The sequence below is a fragment of the Athene cunicularia genome, assembly GCF_003259725.1.
Source record: "Athene cunicularia isolate RWA chromosome 1 unlocalized genomic scaffold, athCun1 chr1_part1, whole genome shotgun sequence".
Lineage (NCBI taxonomy): Eukaryota > Metazoa > Chordata > Aves > Strigiformes > Strigidae > Athene > Athene cunicularia.
In genome coordinates this window covers 30,059,454-30,078,534 of record NW_020799091.1, presented here as the reverse complement: position 1 = coordinate 30,078,534, position 19,081 = coordinate 30,059,454, and the positions used below count along the sequence as shown (strand labels likewise).

The 19,081-nt window shown below is 36.9% G+C and overlaps 1 protein-coding gene across 2 annotated transcripts in view; it reads right to left on the bottom strand.

The window, feature by feature from the left end:
* The window catches only part of ZC3H13 (zinc finger CCCH-type containing 13), a 41,856-nt gene that overhangs the window by 11,346 nt on the left and 11,429 nt on the right, over positions 1-19,081 (bottom strand). For both annotated transcript variants that reach the window (XM_026867703.1, XM_026867710.1), the window contains exons 4-12: positions 15,997-16,105; positions 13,695-13,834; positions 12,830-12,990; positions 11,334-11,531; positions 9,758-9,931; positions 6,911-7,221; positions 5,387-5,851; positions 4,632-4,814; positions 1,007-1,550 (exon numbers count right to left, since the gene is read on the bottom strand). In XM_026867703.1, the coding sequence (XP_026723504.1) occupies positions 1,007-1,550; positions 4,632-4,814; positions 5,387-5,851; positions 6,911-7,221; positions 9,758-9,931; positions 11,334-11,531; positions 12,830-12,990; positions 13,695-13,834; positions 15,997-16,105 (2,285 nt within the window). The remainder of the gene's footprint in view (positions 1-1,006; positions 1,551-4,631; positions 4,815-5,386; positions 5,852-6,910; positions 7,222-9,757; positions 9,932-11,333; positions 11,532-12,829; positions 12,991-13,694; positions 13,835-15,996; positions 16,106-19,081) is intronic.

Sequence of the window (19,081 nt, the reverse complement as noted above, 5' to 3'; positions counted from 1 at the left end):
ATCAATACAATCCCTTAAGTCACCTCTTACAGAAGACAATGCACCTAAGGACATCAGGAAGCTCTACAGTTTTCGAAGTCATTATTCCAAAACTGCAAGTACAATCAAGTTTTCTGACCATACTGTAAGATACCTTAAACTAAAACTCAAACACTTAAGACAACTATCTTTTTAGCAAAAAGTTATGAAAGACTATTAAGATCAATTTTTCCCTGTGGCAATGATCCTTGCAGCAAATTGACCCCAGTTGGCAGCTAAGCCCATACCTAGATGCTTGCTTACTTCCCCATGCAATGTGATGCAAGAGAGCCTGTACTAGATGATTTATAGGAATCCACAACTCTCTCACACAAAAGTTACTAATTATTTCCAAACAAAGCAGTCATTCAGGGCAATGCTGTTTTGTTGCCTATTGTTGATGGAACAATGAGAATTTTATTGTGCTAAATGAAAAAACAAGAAAAAAAGCACTTAAAGGAAGCACCACACATTTACTCAGAACATTGCTCATGCCTTCACTGGTAACCTTCTGGTATTGAAAATTTAGTAGCGCAAAGGGCACCTAATGTTTCACAGAAATTTAACAGAAAAAGTCACAAATCCTGTCCTAGTTAGCTGCTATCTGACTTTCCAGGCTTCAAGAGGTACCACAGTCTGCTATTATGTTTCCAAACACAGCTGCATTATTAAAGGCGAGGCCATACAAGCATACTTAGAAGGGAAAATGACACTGACTTAACTGTTAGCTCCTGAGTAGTTCCATAATTCTGCACTAACAAAGCACTGGATTGCCTTCACCAGCACAGTAATTGGTTTTGAGGCCACCAGTATGTGCCACACAGATGCTGAGGAGACATGGCTCCAGACAGGGCCTCTGCATAGACAGGGTATCTTCTTCCTTACGATACTCCCTTGCTTACTAACACTGAAATCAACAGTAAAAGACTGCCTTTTTTGTTTCATTTTCTTCTTTTCTTTAACTGAAGTAACATTTGGATCCACTCACTTGGATTTTCTTTCTTCATGGACATCTCTTGAACTTCTTTCTTCTCGGATGTCTTCTCTCTTATCTCTGCGGTCTTCCCTCCCTTTTTCTTTGTCATCCCAGTCTCTCTGACGGTCTCTTTCTTTATCCCTGTCTCGACCTCTCTCCCTTTCTCGTTCCCGCTCTCGATCTCTTTCTCGCTCTCGCTCTCTTTCTCGTTCCTCCCGCTCTCGCTCTCGTTCCTTCTCCCTCTCCCTCTCTCGCTCCCTTTCCCTGTCATGGTCCCTGTCTCGGTCCCGCTCACGGTCCCTGTCTTTGTCTCGCTCCCTCTCCCTCTCCCGTTCCCGAGCACGATCTCGTTCCAACTCTCTTTCTTTCTCCCTTTCTCTTTCCCGGTCTCTTTCTCTTTCCCTCTCTCGGTCCCTCTCCCTTTCTCGCTCTCTCTCCCGGGCCCTTTCATCTCTCCTATCATCAGACCGATCTACCCTTCGCTCTTCTCTTCTTTCATCCCGCTCAAGGTCATCACTTCGTCCTTGATGTCGTACTGGTGAGCTTGCTCTCTGATCTGTGAAGAGAAGCAGGTTTGATTACCAAGTGCTAAAGGGACATACACTGTATCCACTACGCTACTAAAAACCCAAGAGCTTTTGTTTTGACAATGCAGATATTGGTTTGCGTTAATGAAAAGCAACTCCCTGTAGAAACTTGGAAATTCTCAGAGAGGATGAGGGGAAGATAAAAAGAAGTACTAAATTTGAAAGAGTTTTTCATTATTTATGGAGTGAGCTTTCCTTATTTTAACCAAAAGTTACTACAAAGATTATACTCCTCACAACTTAGCTACTATTGCATTACTCAGTTTAAAACCTGGTATAAAATCTTGAAAAGCTCTGAATGACATACATACGAAATATTATGACTTCTGTACAAAAAGTTTACTTCCCTAAACCTGTTAAGCATCACGGGCTTTACAAGAACTCACGCTATTTATCATACACAGTAAAAGTAACTGCAAAATAAGACATACTAGCCTGTCTCATCACAGAAGAAATCCTGCAAATACACAGCCAAATCCATAAGAAAGGGAAAGGGGAGGATGAGATACAGGAAACAGAACTGCTAGAAGTTTTGATACGTATTCACTGCAGAGTCTTAAGAGTTTTAGAAACTGAGATTTTATTGGTCAGATGGCAGATTAGAATCAGGGAGAAAACTAAACTTAATTAGAAAATGAGTGATCCCGAAGGACAGTGAAATCTGACTTATCTAACAGTATTTACTCTCCACAGACTTAGCTGCATTTTTGTTAATTATATTTTAGATATTTTTAGAGTGTTTCTATATATTTTAACCACTTCATAACAATTTCTATGCTGATCTTAGTAGTAATCTGAACTACAACAAATCAATAAAACTATTTTTCCACAGTATCTATTAAAAGCACTATACAAAAGAGGAAAAAAAGGCATGAACAGAGATTAGTATTTTTCAGTTCATTACTTTGAGGTTGAGTGTGTACTTCACTGTAAATTGAGACAATGTCCACCAGGGGTGAGCAAGCAGAGTTTGAACAGGATAAATCAATAAAACTTGCATTTACATCAGTTTAATCAATTTTCATCTCTGAGTGAATTAATGACGACTTAATGCTCCCCTGTTACCAGGTAAAATTAAAAGTAAACTTGAGTGACGTTTCTGCCATGGATGTAACACTTCTTTTTTAAAAAGGTAAATCAGCAATCCATGCAATTGGTTCTGTGAACAGGTTTCACATTCTTTAAATGGTGCCTATAACATATGATTTACTGTGCATACTAAGGAGTAGATCAGAGTTCTGTAACGCCTATTTGTTATGTCAGTTTGGGTGACAAAACATCCACATCAAAGTCTTACGTGATTCAAGATACTGGAAGTGTATTAGACAGTTAAATGTGGATAGTCAGCACTTCTTACATGACTTCACTTTTTGAAGTGCTGTTCCAGTGGTTGTTTGGAACACCTAAAGATTTGCCTTAGTTGAATAAATGCAGCCTAAATTTGCAAGCTTGCATTTTAAAATGATACTAAAAAGATTCCTTACATATCATAGAACTCAGTACCAACCAAAACCGATCTCGATTTTCTTTGAATGACAAATGTTAAGAGTGTGGTCTAATTATGGAAACTGTGTCTTGAATTGTAACTCTGAGGAAGATTTACTGTCAGGAAAAGCGACCTAAATTTTTAAGGAAGAAAACAACAAATCTTATCACCATTCAAGCCTTTTGTATCTTTTCCCCTCAAAGAAAAGCACAATCCATTCAAAGCAATCTCCCTTCTAGAAATTTATTTTGTTGTGATGACATGTTTTTACTCCTAAGCTGGGTTTTTTTGCTTTTTAAAAAAATTCTTAATAAATTAAGAACTCAGAATGATATAAAGAGCACATATCACATTACAATACATCTAGGATTTATTGAAGGTGGAGAGGTGGAAGAGATGAAAGCTAGTCTGCAAAAGCCAACCCCCAGGACACATTCAGACTGCAAGATTTTTCAGCTGACAATACAAAGGAAGCCTGGAGATCAGGTTTATTGAAATCCTGCCTTGAAGACAAGAGAGAATCTAAAACAGAACCTTTCGCAAGAACAAGCAAAACAGATACGTTTCAATGGGCGAAAAACCATTTCTCAAAGTAGCATACAAAACATCTCTTTGAAAAGCTGAAGTTAAAACAACAGCTAAAACATTTATCTGTGACTTCCAAATCAAAAGTCCATAGAAAAAAAAACACTAAAATTTTATATTTATTCTTCACAGCTCCTCCTTTCATCTTCATGCCATTTTCATTTCCCTGACTCCTCCTGTTCTCTTAATTGGTGAGCAATACAAATATTTTTCAGACTGAAAGTTGGTACTAAGTTCCTTAGAGACAACACAGTACCCTTTCAGGTGTAGAAGTGTGACATCTTGTGTACTATGTCTAAAAGTGGTCTTGCATATTCTTTCCATGATCACTGGTATCTGTACCAACACTTACCAGCCAATTATGACTGACCACAGCAAAGCATTCATCACTATTAAATTCCCCAGGCAATCAATTTTTGAATTAATCATAAATTTAAACTGTCACTTACTTTAGTAGTAAGCAGTCTGTAATTAAGTCAGCCTAGCAGTCAGGTCTTCCCCAAAACACACTCAAGTAATTTACAGTGCAAAAGTACCATGTTTCTATACAGACAAACAGAACCAGTAATGAAATGCAATCATGGGTCTAAAGCTTACATGCATATGAACATGAAGTGGAGGAGAAGGCAAAGAGGAGGAAAAAACATTTTACACTGAAGCTGAACAATGAAATCTCTTGATGAAGTTAAGTTTGTTTAAAGACTACTTAGATGAATAAAAACAGAAGGTGCCAAAATCTAGCCACAGGGCGGGAGAAAGGCCACAGCATTCATGCATACGCTGTCAATGAGAGATCTTACTATGGAAGTTAAGTTACATCAAGGGTAGGACTAGTGTCAGTGTGCGGTGTCAAATGAGCTAGTTATGAGTTAGTGGTGTGGAATGGAACAAGGAAGAAAAAGGAGGGAGAGAGAAACACACACTTTCATACATATACATTTGACTACATAGGTATGGGTAAAAATATACATTAAAATACCTCTTTCTCTGTTGTCACGCCTGTCCCGTTCACCATGTCTTCTTTCAAAGGAGGAATCCCTTGCTTGTTCTCGACTGTCATAGCGGTCCCGATCAGGGTAGCTACTCCTTGATTCCCAGCTGTCATGGTAGTTTCCACTACTGCTGTGACCATCAACCTGGGACCCTCTAGTGCCCCGACTTCCTAATAGAGATGAATCAATATAAAAGATGAGTTTCCACATGTAGGGAAATCCACTGGTATTTTTTACCAACTAAAAATACTGCCAAAGGCTAAAATCCCGGGTTTTGGGGTTTTTTTGGTGAATCAAGGGTGGCCAGAGGTGAGTGTGTGTGAAAGGTGTTCAAGTACCTAAGACATGCAGTTGCTTTTGAGAGAATGCAAAAGAACTGCTGCCCAGTACTTTGAAACACACTGCCTCCCATGAATCTTTCACTACATATCAGCCTCTTGTGTTTGTAGCCCATGGGAAAACTTGGGCTTGAAGAAACATTAAATGAAGTGGTGTAAGGGTTAGTGTTTGTTTTAAAATGGGATTGTAGAATACCAACATTATGACACTTTAATGAAATAAGAACACAGAAGTGCTATAAATTTAAGTGAGTGTTCTGATTTAACAACAATAGAACATAGCTTTAAAAGCATGAACTCTCTGGCAACACTTCCATATCAAATATCGAAAAAGATAGTATGAATGTTAATATTCAATCTTCAATGATAGGGACACATTTATTTTTTAATAAATCACGCAATACCCTTGTCAGATAATTCTGGACCTCTGCCTCGACTTCTTCCAGTTCTATCACTTCTGCTCTCATTTCTGGAGTCACTTCTGGAGTCATTCCTTGTTTCAGTACGAGAGCTCTCCTCTCTGCCATGGGATCTTCCATAGCTGCGTGAGTCCTCCTGATACTGGTCATCCTTTTTATGGGCATCGCGACTCTCTCTGTCTCTGTAATCATGGGAATCTCGCGTGGAGCGTGAGTCTCTCTGATCACGACTATCTTTGGTATCTCTGCTATAATCCCTCGTATCTCTGGAGTCTCGAGTGTCTCTGGATTCCCTTGGCTCCCTCCGATCTCTGTTGTCTCTTGTCTCCCTTCGATCTCTTCCATCACGGGACTCTCTGTCATCTCTATGATCCCTGGAGGTACTCTGCTCCTGGTCATAATCACGATCATCTCTTGTTTCTCTTTCTTTTTCCCTTTTCCCCCTGGTTTCTGTAAAATGTTTAAAAGAATGTTATATAGCTAGCTTAATCAGAGCAAGCAAAAATTTAGCACACAAATAACACAATACAGTCAAAATATATTTCTGATATGCACACAGAAAATCAAAATGAATATGTAAGTAGGAGAAGATCATGTTGGGTATCTACCTATACATTCAGTAAGCTTTAAAAATCTTTTTGTGAATTTGAATCTGTACTTTATAAATATTTACTGGTTCAAAATATAGTAAGTATAAAAATAAATTTCGAACATATTAGAGAGCAAGCACATTTCAACGTAGGATCATTTGTCCTCCAATCATTCATTCCTTTTTTTCCTCCATACACACTTATTTTCAGGAAATCTGTGCTGTATTTAGACCACTTGCTTTTAAGACTCCAATGGCCTGCTAAAGCCTTTTTCTTTTTTCTCTTTTTTTAAAAATTACCTATTTATAATGTTACTGCTACAAAAAGGTAAGTTTATAGCCAGTCTCATAAAAGCTGACATATGTACTCTTTATAATCTGTCTCTTGAGAGAAACAGTTTGGCTTGTTTGCCCATCACAAATTGCTCAACCAGCTTTTCGGATTTCCAGAGGGAATAACTGTTTCTTTGCACACACCTCACTTAATGTCAATTAAAAGACAATGGACAGAGCAATCACTGAAGACTGAATTATCATTTAGGCATCTCACAGAAAAGAGTAATAGTTACTTACAAGTATCCTGCCTTCACTCAGCTGATCTACTAGTATATGCCTGATAACCAAGAGAAGATCACTTACCTACTGACATCACCATTGCATTATAGAAGAAACACCTAGACAGATGTCTACAGGACCTTTACAATCAGCTGAGCCTACATAAGCAGTCCTATCAGGAATACTCCACTGCACAGCCCCTGAAAACAGCACCACCAGCACAGGAAGGATGATACAGCCAGTATTTTCTTCACCCTCTAACCATTGGGGTATATGCAGATAATGCCACAATTTGAAAATCAAGTTTCAAAATGCAGTTTTCAAACAAATAAAAATTATTCTGATGTGCTATTTTTTATTCATACCATCCCGCCTTTCGTGGCGTCTGTCATGAGACTGTGAAGTTCGATCACGATCATGTCTTCCCTTTTCTCTACCAGGAGATCTGTGTCTTGAAGGGCTTCGCTTCCTCTGAGGAGAAGAGGAAGAGTGTGGGGGATAGGGAGAAGATGATCGCCTTGCAGGTGGGGAAGCTGTCCTTTGATAGGATGGAGAAGGAGTTCTTTTGCGGCGTGGGGAAGGAGAATGTCTTTGAACAGAGGAGCCTGACTGTGAGGAAGAGGAGTGATGTCTGGAGGATATGGGAGAATGATGCTGACCTGATGGGGAAGCAGACCTGCAAGGAAGAGTCAGAACAGGCACACATGTAATAACTTGATTTGAAAGGTTCTTACCATACCCTACAAAAAGGAGTGATTAAAGTAATTTGTGCATTCTCTACCCCTCTGTCTGCTGAAAATAAATGCTGTTTCTATAATACATCAAACTAGTCTTCCCTCAAGGGTACCTCCTTTCAAAGTATGCTTATCTTTAAACAGTTACAGTTTACTTCATAGCCAAGAACAAGCTGTCCAATCAAAATTACACCATACAACTACCAGAATGCTTTCCTGGGGGAAGGGAGGGCGGAGTCAGAAAACAAACCTGATCTGTTCCCCCACCCCAAAACCAAGAACAATTATTTTCTTCAATATAAAAGACCTTTTTTTCATGGTAAAATTAGGCAGGTAACTTTTACACAGTAATACCTAAGAGGAGTTTTTCTTCGTTTCCAAGAGCATTCAATTTTTTAGAAAGCAACAGTGTCTCCTTCTTGTGCACTTTTAACTTCTACTATAAGCATTGATCTTAAAACAATTTAGGCCTGGATCCTGAAAACCCATATGCATATCTACTTAAAATTTTAGCAAACATTAATGTTTACACAAACAGGAAAAACTTTGTACACTTAACTAGAGATCATTTGCACAACAGTAAACAAATTTCTTCATAATACATGGACAAACACAGTAGTGTTTTTTTTCCCTTATCAGCATCAAAGCAACTTGCAAGTATCTTCGCTTATAAAATATGCATTGCCCTTAACTCCCAACTCCCTTCCACTTCACAAAATGCCAGAGACTGCAGAGAAAAGAGCAGGAGTCAGGAAAACCACACACAGACAATACATCTTCAAAAATCCTAGTTAAAGTAATTTAGTTCCTGCTTTTGAATGTCCATATACAGTGTTGGTGACTTCAAATAAATATCTAGATCATACAGATGAAACTCTCAGTTTCAGGTGACTCATGAACGAGGGACTACTTTACCAAAAGCAGTAGTACCTCCCTGCAATCTTCTGCAATAGCCCAGCAGCTGACAAAGATATACATCTGTAACACAGCTTTTGCTGAGTACCTTGCAAATGTCACAAGAAATTCTTCCCAGTGAGATAGCTGATGTCAGTTGGGCTCTGAAATTAATGAGCTCTGGAATAATTTAGGTTAGCAGGCTTACACGCTGTCATGATGCTATCCAAGAGGCAAAAGAACAGTAGCCCAGCCAATGCTACTCAGCAGTGGATCTCCTGGCTAAGGCTTCTGAAAAACCCAGACTCTGCAGGTAAAGATTCCCTCATGTCAAGAACAGAGAGCAATGATTTAACTTCCAAGGAGCAAAGCTTTGGAAACAGAATGCAAAGTGAAATCACTGGCAACCTGAGGTAGGAACTCAAGTCTGTAACAAAGTCTTTTTTGGATAAAAGGCAACCTGGTAGAAATCTTAAAACATCAGCATTTCAACCTTCCTTTCTAGTCAATGTCAGTGACCTCCCTGCTTAACACTCCCTTGCACAACACTTGATACATCTGCATAGAACCCCCAAGCAGGCAGAGACAAGCAAAACACTGGAGTAGGTTACAAACAGTGGGGAAAAGGGCACTGCAAGGTATTTTTCAGTCTCCTTACTACTGCCAGATGCAGGGGGAATGGACTCTAGTCCCTTCCCTATAAACAATCCAATTTAAAGAAAATGTCCATCAGTGACATGTAGCTTAAAAAAATATCACATTGTTCCAGCTGAACTGAGTCCCAACAGCAGCAAAAGAGCTTGCTTACAACTCGTAGGATTGCTGAATGGATGGAGTTTATTTTGCTTTTTTTATCAGCGTGCAGATATATACGCCATCTGGTGTTTTTTCCCCACCCTTCAACAGAAGTGCAGAAAATAAGTGCCTCCCTCTTCACTGTACAAGCATAGGACTACAGTAGTATTTAGCACTGGCATTCTAAACCTAAGCTTACAGACTCCTTCAGACCAAAATAAGAAGTCTCCTCCTTCCTTTTTAATGGCTGGTAAAAGATTTTTTCTAAGGTCCCCTAGAACTAGCAGGATGTTATCTGCCCTGAAGGTTCCTGCAAGAAGGGTCTCTGAAATTGTCCTTGTAATATACCTTAATTTTCAGGAAAGAACCAAGATCTGTGCATCACCTTACCTATTTGAGAATGGAGAAACTCTGCTCCTTCACCATCTCTAAAACAGAAGACTTCTTACATTTTCTACTTTTTAAGAAGGGAGAAGGTAAGAAAGGAGAAAAAAAAAGTTCCCAAAGGACCACAGATTAACTATGTCTCATACCAGACTTCTGAAGTTCAACCTGAAGCCAGAACATTTGAGAGGAACTGAAAATGGAAGCCTGCACCATGACTTGTGTTCTTGACATGACAGGTACTCTCAATGTAATAACATAGCAAAAGAAAAATGTCTCAGAGCTCAAGTGTTTGAGGCACACACACACCCACAATAGACATATAGAAACAAGTAGTCAAACCAACAGAGGAAGTTTCTAAAAGAATTATTATTGGAAATAAAATCCATACAATTGAAATCCTACCTGCGAGAGGGTGAGAAGTTATGTTTGTGAGTGGTTGACTTGGCTGGAGCTCGGGAGGTTTGTCTTCGCCTTGCAGCAGGTGGTGAATACTCCCTGGAAGGGGAAGAATTACTGCCAGAATGATCTGCAGGACTAGGAGAACGCTTCTGTCTATGTGAGCTTTCAGAGGGATCCCTGGGAAACAAACATCAGCTTGTTTAACAGGTGTAATATGGCATTAGTACATTTCTAGGAAATTACAAACAACTCTAAGACAGAACTTGTGGTTACAAGATCAAGAACTATCTTATAGAATCATTTGTTCCATCTATAATTTCATATATGAAATTACCTTAAACTAGCAAAACTCAATAAAACAAGATATGCACTTAAATTTTTGATAATCACTGGACTGTAAAATACAAAACTAGAATATGGTAAAACCAAAAAGATATTCTTGTAATTTTAACTAGTATTTCATGTGGCAGTGAAACATAATTCCCCAATGGAGAATTATCTTGATACCCTATTACAAAACTTCTGTAATGTCAGAACTTCATTTAGGAAGCCTCAAGCTCACAGACATTTTCAAATACTAATCACAGTTGCAAATGAATGAGATCTGTCAGAACCCTCAACTATTTAATTTACTGTACATCATTAAGATTTGACATTATTTCTTCATTTTTATTATTTAGGAAAAAAAGGACAAAAATCCAACACTGAAATAAAAGTCTATAGTCACCACAGCAATACCTGATCATAGTACAGAAGTAAGCCAAGTACTCTCTTGATCCTTTCAGTACTACCTAGAATATTCTGGTTTACTGCTTATGACCTCCTTCCAGTAATGGAATGAGCAAACATGAAGGGAAGTAATATATTTTAAAGTAAGAATGGTGTAATTTATTTAATAAATTCAAAAACACAATTCACTGGTCTTCTACTCCTTAGTCTTCGCTATGCCAGTTACAGAGTAAACACTTACAAATGTACCGTATTTTCATCAAGGGAATACAAGACAAATGCAGATGTTGTATTTTCATGGACAAATGGACAGCTATGCTTCAAAAAATAATAGTAATAGTCATATTAGTCCACCACTTGAGATATAGATACAGATAAGACAGACAGATAGATAGATGCAAAAGTAGAGTAATTCCAATATTGCAGTAGTCTGACTACTTCAGAAATACTTTCACCCTACTGAAAATGAGGGAGAGTCTTAACGTGCCACTGCCACTTTAGAAAGATACTAGTCCTCTAAAACTTCAGAAGAGCAGGCAAGTGAACAAGTGAATTACTTTGATAAAGATTTTAGCAAACAAACTGCTCCACTGGTGAAGGTCCATTCCTGAAAAGTAATGACTCTTTCAAAAGGACATTTTACAAACCTACTAAGTTATGTAATTAAAACCTACCAATCTATTAGTTAGTCTATCAATCCATCTATATAACACACTTAAAATATTTAATGAGTACTAAAAAGGTTATTGGCAAAGCAGGTATAAATCCCTATTATTCAGTGTTATATAAAAGATAACTTTAAAAGCAAGGTTACATTAACATTAAAAGCTAATATTGCAAGGTAACTTACCTCTGCTTCTCTTTTTTCTCCTTGTGCCTTTCAAAGTCACGCCCTCTCTCTTTCACCTCCCTTGCCTTTTCTTCTGAACGTTCTTTTGCTTTATGTTTTTCTTTGTGTTTTTTCCCCAGGGGAGTTTCCTCTTGTACTGGAGGAGGAGGACTAGGGGTACGAGGACCTTTCTTTTTACTCTGGTTACTTTTAGAACTCCTAGAGATAAATTAACAGGAGGAGAGAAAAGTGAAGGACTTCCAACTATTTCAAATAATGATTCCTCAGATGTTGACAGGAAAGTTGTAACGTAAATGGCCTTGAAGCTTTTAGGATAGGATACACCACTCCATTATCAAGCAGCATTCAATAACTGTACTTGACTGAAGGGTAAATGCCGATGGTAAAAATTCACATTAAGCTCTTCCATTTATAACCTTTATTTCTGGAGCAAGTAAACAAAAATAGAAATTGGTCCTGTTCAGACAGAACCAATTTTCAAAGTTAAAATACCCTTGCATGAACTGCACACATCAGAGGACCAGAATTCTACAGAGTATCTTGTCCATTTGGACTCCCATTTCAGCAATGAAGTACACCAATTACATATGCAAAATTACTTGAACAACTCATGACTCTGATTTAATATTTACTAACTGACACAGGATAAAGTATCCAAGTATTTTTGAATACGCATCTCACAATATGAGAAATAGTATATATTTTTCTATATAAACTACCCCTGACATAAACACTGTAAACTAGACATCACTGCATACTCAGTGTCAGTAGCATACTAGCTCATGCTGTACAACCCCATAGAACAATGTTTCGTCTCTATTTTAAAGGTGATTTTTGCTTAGCAAATACAGATGTGTCTGCCTACACTGCTGCAGTGATTTCTTTCCTATCTAAAAGCTGCAAACAATGATTCAGAAGGTCCTACATCCAGTAAGAAGTTAGAAACAGGTTTCAGAGAGTGACTTTTTGTGGCAAGGTGCCCAGTTTGAACTTCACGGGATTTTCACATACCTTGTCCTTCCATCATCCCCCCATTCCCCGCTTCTTTTGCCCTCCTGAGTTCTGAGAAATTCCCTGCCTTCAAAGTCAAACATTATTTCCTGAACAGCAATACGCAATACCGACAGAATGTGCTGTTGGTAAAATTTTAAACATTTCACTTCAGTCTAGAGGAGCTACTTCACAGGCTGCAGCATCTCAAACAAAACGGCTTCCCACTTTTTAATGCTTTATATTTCCCCATCACCTCCCAGAGATGCTGGACATTCAAAAAGAAAAGACCTGCTTGTAAACCATGAAATTAATCAACTGACAACTACATGCATATAATAATTTTCTGCATAATAATTCACAGTGCACAGTTTAGAGACCTTCCCCTAAAGTTATATAATCAAATTCCTGAAAGCAAGGAAAATGAAAACCCGTATTAATTATGAAAACCACAGTAACAAAAATCAGTATTCTCACTTTCTCACAAGATGCATCTACGCACTGACCTCTGCTGATCCAAAAGCGGGGAAGATACAGTAGATGCTTTCTTCTCTTTCTTACTAGCCGAAGATGATGACTTGGGACTGGATCTTCGTTTTGGAGATTTACTAGACTTTCTTGGTGATGGTGATGGTGATAATTTCGATCTAGACACCTCTGGAGAAATCTTGGGAAAAAGAATATATTAACCAATAATCTGATACATGTGTCAAATGTGTAAATTCAGTAACAGTCTACATCTGAGATCTTAACCACATACACATCTACCTCAAATAAACTAACCACATTTTTTCACAGAACACCATAAAAGGAAAATGACAGAGGGTGGGGGAAAAGAAGATGATGCACTCTGTAATACATTACAAAAACTGTAACTAAAAGTTTAAAATCAGTATGTTCCCAGTTAGCATTCAAGTTTGTCTGAAAAAGAAAGACCTCCTTTCAGGTTTGGGGTTTTTTAATCTTCCCCAGAATTTCAGTGTTTCTAACACTTACAGCTTTGCCTCTGTTACTGAACTTTACTCTGTTACTGCAACACATGTTGAAAAAGGAGCTTGGCAAATGCCTTGTGTTTTCTTCTACATGTCTTCTCTGTGGAAGTTTTAATAATTAAAATGCACCGAATCATACTCATTTAATAGCTGACTTCATAAAGCTGAAAACTTGGTTATGGTGCTGGATGATTGACCAGATACTCACAACTAATACCCAAGTCACATACTAATTTATACACCTGCCAGTTATTTAGTACTATGTAACACAATAGTGCATTTGTAGCCCAGGAAGCTCAAGTTCTTCCAGGAAACAATTAGAAGCCTATGAAGTGGCTGATTACTTATTTTTTTAATTTCACATTTATGTAATACAAACCTCTTTTTTAATGACTATTTCCTCTCGTTTCTCCATGTTTTCCTGTTCCAACTTCATGAGTTCTCTCTGAATCTTTTGGCGCTTCATTTCCAAAGACAGCTCATGATCATAATCATAATTAACATCTCCATTATCAGAGTCTTTAATTTAAAAAAGTAAATAGATTAGTAAGCAATTACATATGAAATCAATAGTAACACTTAGGATACTGAATGCCAAGCATAAATATTTCCATGACTTTTGAGCACTACATGAATGGATCAATGAAGTTAAGTCAAATTTCTTCTCCGATCATGTGTGTAAACCTGAAATAACTCATTAGTTCCATACAACCTGCAATTAAATTCTTAAAGTTCATTAAAAAACTTCAGAGACTTGTGTCAATTATTAAGCTAAGGTAGCAAAGGCAATCCAGTAAACCATTTATTTATATTTAAATAATGAAGAAAAATTAAAAGTGTATCTTCACAAAGACCAAAAATATGTAGACCACTACTTAACTGGGAAATCTCACATGAAGTGGATTTAAATAGTGATGCATGATACTAGAGGATTTTATTTAAAACAGTATTCCACAAATCATTTGATACTTACTTAATTACATCTACAAATTGGTTTTAAAATAAAAGAAGAGGTCTGTATAATCCCTTTCACTGGATAAATGCACACTTTAGGAATTTCTGGGTTTAAAACATTATTACTGTTTAGTTTTCATATCAGACAAGGTGCAATTTCTCTCACTTTTTCATTAAGTCATGTCTAGTTAATATCACATGTGTCAAGTCTCACAAGTGAAATCTTACTGAAAATTAAAGCAGTTTTACTCTTTAACATTTCTTATTTTGTTCATGGCTGTTTATGTCTAATGATCAAAAAGCACTTTAGGAAAATAACTGACAGAGAAAAGATTAATTCACTGAAAAGTCATTAACTTTCATTCCCCTTTCTCTGCACAGGAACCCTATAAAAGGTTTTGCAAATAACTAAACGCAGTCTATAAATTCCCTTATGTGTCATGAGAACAGCTTATAGAGGTGCAGTTCCTAACAGTATACAGTCTTTCCCAGCCCATCTGTCTGCTTATACAGCACTCACCTGAACTTAACAGGCAGTAATTCTACTTCATCCACGTAACTATGATCAACACTATTTTGAAAAAATCATAATTATCAAGCTGAAAGCCTCAGTGTCTAAGACTTAAGAAATTCATACTATATATTTGTATAGAACTTGAGGTTTTTCTATTCCAAACTTATTTGACTTACATTCTGCTTTCATGCATACATGTCATAGGCCAATGTTTCTTAAATCACACCAAAACCAAAATTTAGAAGGGACTGAAAATGTATTAAGGCTACTTTTCCATTCATGTAGTGTGCTTAAGATACAGCAAACCAGTATTTGCAGTATTTAGAGCACATACTATAGAAAAGCTACCTACTTAATGAAATTTATAGAAGAGCTCCATCCCACAAACAACTTGCAGTATATTTTATTGCAAATACATTCTATCTGAAATCACTCAGAATGGATCAGGATTCCCATCTTCTCTTGTAGTATTGTAAGTACTTCTTAAACACTGACTCTTACAAAACTACATAAACACCACAGTTGATTAGAAGCTGCCATATTTTCACTGTCAGGTGAACTTGGTCTCTAACAAAAGTGAAACTCAGGAGAGGCAGGAGAAAACAGAGTGTTTTCCTCAACTGTCTACTATTAAACAGGTAAGTATTATCAACAAGGACAATGAAATCGCCTTTTAGCCATTAAAAAACTCCCCCCAAACAAAAACTACCACAGAAGATCATGCAAGACTCCTACCATTCTTCAAGTGTTTTCAGAGTATAAATAGTTAACCAATTGTTACCTTCAGCTGTTGTAATATTCATTCCAATGAAGCCCTTGTTAATGAGATAGTGCACACCATTACAAATTATGCAACAAAAATCTGCTGACTTTTTAATTCAAAGGAGTTATGCTCTTTCCTCAGACTGACCAGTTTCAGAATTACTCTGGATGTAACCTGGACTCAACTAGTGATCTAAATGTGAATGGTTCAGCCATGGAGTAGCCTATGGCCAAATTCCTTGTTGTCTAGGGAGTCAAGAAAAAAAAAACAAAACCAAAACCAAACGTGTTTAAAAAGTAAGTTGGTTTTACCACTGTAACAGTCCAACTCAGATTGCTTCTTTGAAATAAACATTAATGGCTACTGCATAAAAGTATTCCACTTAACTACAGCCCAGCAATCTTGCAGCTCTTTGAGCTGCAGAGGGACCATTAGTTTAATTATACTTACCTTCTCTATTTGCTTCCCAATCCCCATTTTCCTCTTCACTTTCTGGTGTTCTCTCCTTTGTAATTTTGATATCCTCCTTTTCTCTATGTCTTCCTCGTGAAGACTCTTTCTACAAAAGGAAAAATGCTGCATTAGAGTATACAACTTTATTTTAAAAGAAGCCTGAAGAAGCAGGTATATTTTACATGGTATTTTGGCTGTTTCTTTTTTATAGTACAAAAAGCATTTTCCCCTTTAGCCTGTTGAACAAATACTTTCTTAAATAAGCAGAGACTCCACAGGCAACACGTTCTAATGCAATTTCATATAATCAGTATGCAAACAGCAGATGGGGAAAAGAGAAGAAAGGATTCATAAAATAAGAAGGTTTAAAGGCAGGGCAAGAATCTAGCATGTATCAGAGAATAAAGTTTAAAACAGGAACCGAAAGTACAGATCAGGTTCTTAAGACGAGAAGTTTAATGAACATTTAGAGTATAATTTTAAGAGCTTAAGAGTTCTCCGCTGTAAATAAGAGTATTTATATGCAAGGCAGATGAGCCTCAGAAGCTGAGTCATTTAACTCTCCCGAGGATAAAGAATGGGGGAGATAATAAAATAAAAAAACAGAGACCCTTGGCTGGCGGAAGGGGGGAAAAAAGTCTAAAGCAATGCACTGGAATCAAGTTTTGTTGACAGCTTTATATTTGAACTTTCACTGGCTGCGAGTTATTAGACAAGTCTAACTATTGCAGTAGCACCCATTTTATATGTGGCAGATGATCCTGTGGATACCTAAAGAAGCCAGAGACTAGTCTTAAAGGAAAGAAGATAATTTCAAAAGGCAACTGAACCTGTGCTGCTCTTCTTCCCCTCCTAAATTCCAGTAGTAATACTGCATAGTTGCATCACTCTCTGCTGAACTGACATTATCTAATTAAACTAGTTGGGCTCAAGTGGAATACAGGACAAAGTTTTTTCACTATTTGCAAAAAAAAGAACATTCAAACTTAGAAGTATCTCAGGTTAATTTATAAAGTAGGAAACCAGAAAGAGCAAATAATGAAAGTCTGTCCCATATCCCTTTTGTTCTCACCTCCCATAGTGCCGCCTTTTGGGGATTCTTCAGCGTTGATAAGTAGGAACCTTTGTTTTTATGCCAAGAAAAGGAGATGCCTGAGAATTTCACTAGCTATTCCTTATTGGGACTTAGATCTTGACTTAATTTACATCCTTAACATCACCTTAGAAATACAATAAGGAAATAGCATAACGTTGTAGATACTCACTCCCAAGTATGGATAGTCACTCTTGAGTAAAATTCAACTATTCCTTTTTATTCACTAACAACATTAAAATCTTATCTCTAGTCTAATGATGTGAACTGTGACAGATCAAGCACTGCATTTATTTTACCTAGTGAACTAAACCAGATGCTTCAACGCACAGTTATCTTCAAGCCTCTCATCTTGATGCATTCAGTATATCCTATTCAAAGCCTTAGAAAGTTGCTACATAACACGAAGGAACTTCACATTAAAGAACTAATCTGTCACGTTTAATTTAAAACAGCTTGTAGAATAAGGAAAAAAAAAGTTCTTTATTCACCATTTCATGACAGGATCTCTAAAATGATGCACAAAATCCTAACCTATCAAGTCATGTTGGTTGCTGACATCAACTGTAGACAAATCTACATCAACTAAGCCATCATCAGAACATGTACTAAAGGCATTTCAGTCTAAGAGCAAGAATTATACTATGCTCCAAAGCAAGTTACTTTAAAAAAAAAAATACTCAGATGAGATCTGAAAATCTGTAACATTATCAACAAGCCTCTCCTGCCACCATGGTTTATTTTCTTAATTTTTCCAGACTGCCCTTCTTGAAGGCTGCATCTGTTCTATTAAATTGTGTATTTTGCTACATATTCCAACTAACTCCTACAATGTAAACAAACAATAAGCATAATTTCTTAAATACAAATACTAATTTACATTAATACTACAATTATTTGTTACTAGCAAACTGAAATATGAATGTTAGGACGTCCTCTACACACTGATTTCAAAAAAATTCTCAAAGCTAAATCCCCAAATAACTTTGTCAGCAGAGAACATGCAGGTAAGTCAGAATGCTTCAGGACCAATTTAATAACCCATGGTAAAAATACTACACAACCCATATGTATCTCGCCTACATCTCTGAACTTAGAACCAAACACAAGCATCTTGAAAAGCCTGTATTTTCTTGTTTCAGTGGATTCAGCAAGTGGCACAATCATACTTCTACAGAACTGAGAACAAAAACATCTATGAGAGGAATTTTATTGAATTACTGAATATAGGGGAAGGGAATAGACAATTTTTATGTAACCATGCTATTTTACAAGTCAGGACAACCTGATTCAAGCCCATTCACACACTAAATGACTTCAGTTGTCAGGAAAAAAGATTTTGGTAACATTGCATCTTGAAAAACAAATCTTAGTTTAGAAACTGTATATATTTTCTTGGGGCATGAAATTCAAGAATTTAAGTTATGATGGTTTAGAACACATATTTGCATTTTCTCATTGAAAAGCCTTCAACATATTCCTTCTATTGTACTTGTTCCCCTTACAACACATTTTATTCCCTCATAATATAGGGAGTTTCCTTCATATCCTTATAGTCCTTTTTGTACTTTACACAGCTTTTTTTGGTCTCTCCCTTAATTAGCCAAAAATAAAATAAGTCAAGCTCCTAAAGGCCAGTAACATGTTTTTCATTTATCCTTGAAGACGCTGTATCCACTTCAACCACACTTGTAAACTATTTCTCTGCTGATTCGGGAAAAATGCCAATTACTAGATGAGAAACAATAAACTTTCATAATAATATAACCATATACTTTAAAAAAAAATATTGTAAATTGTCCTAAGAGTAAACAACAATTTAGTAGGCTTTGTCTATGCTGTTTTCAGGTATGTGCTCACAGTTAACTATTTACACGTTAGATAGATGATGACAGTTTAATGTTGACATTCAGGAGAAATGCTACTTAATAAAAGACATAAAATACAACCTTATGGCTGAATTCTGTGAGATTTAATTTAATGTCTACT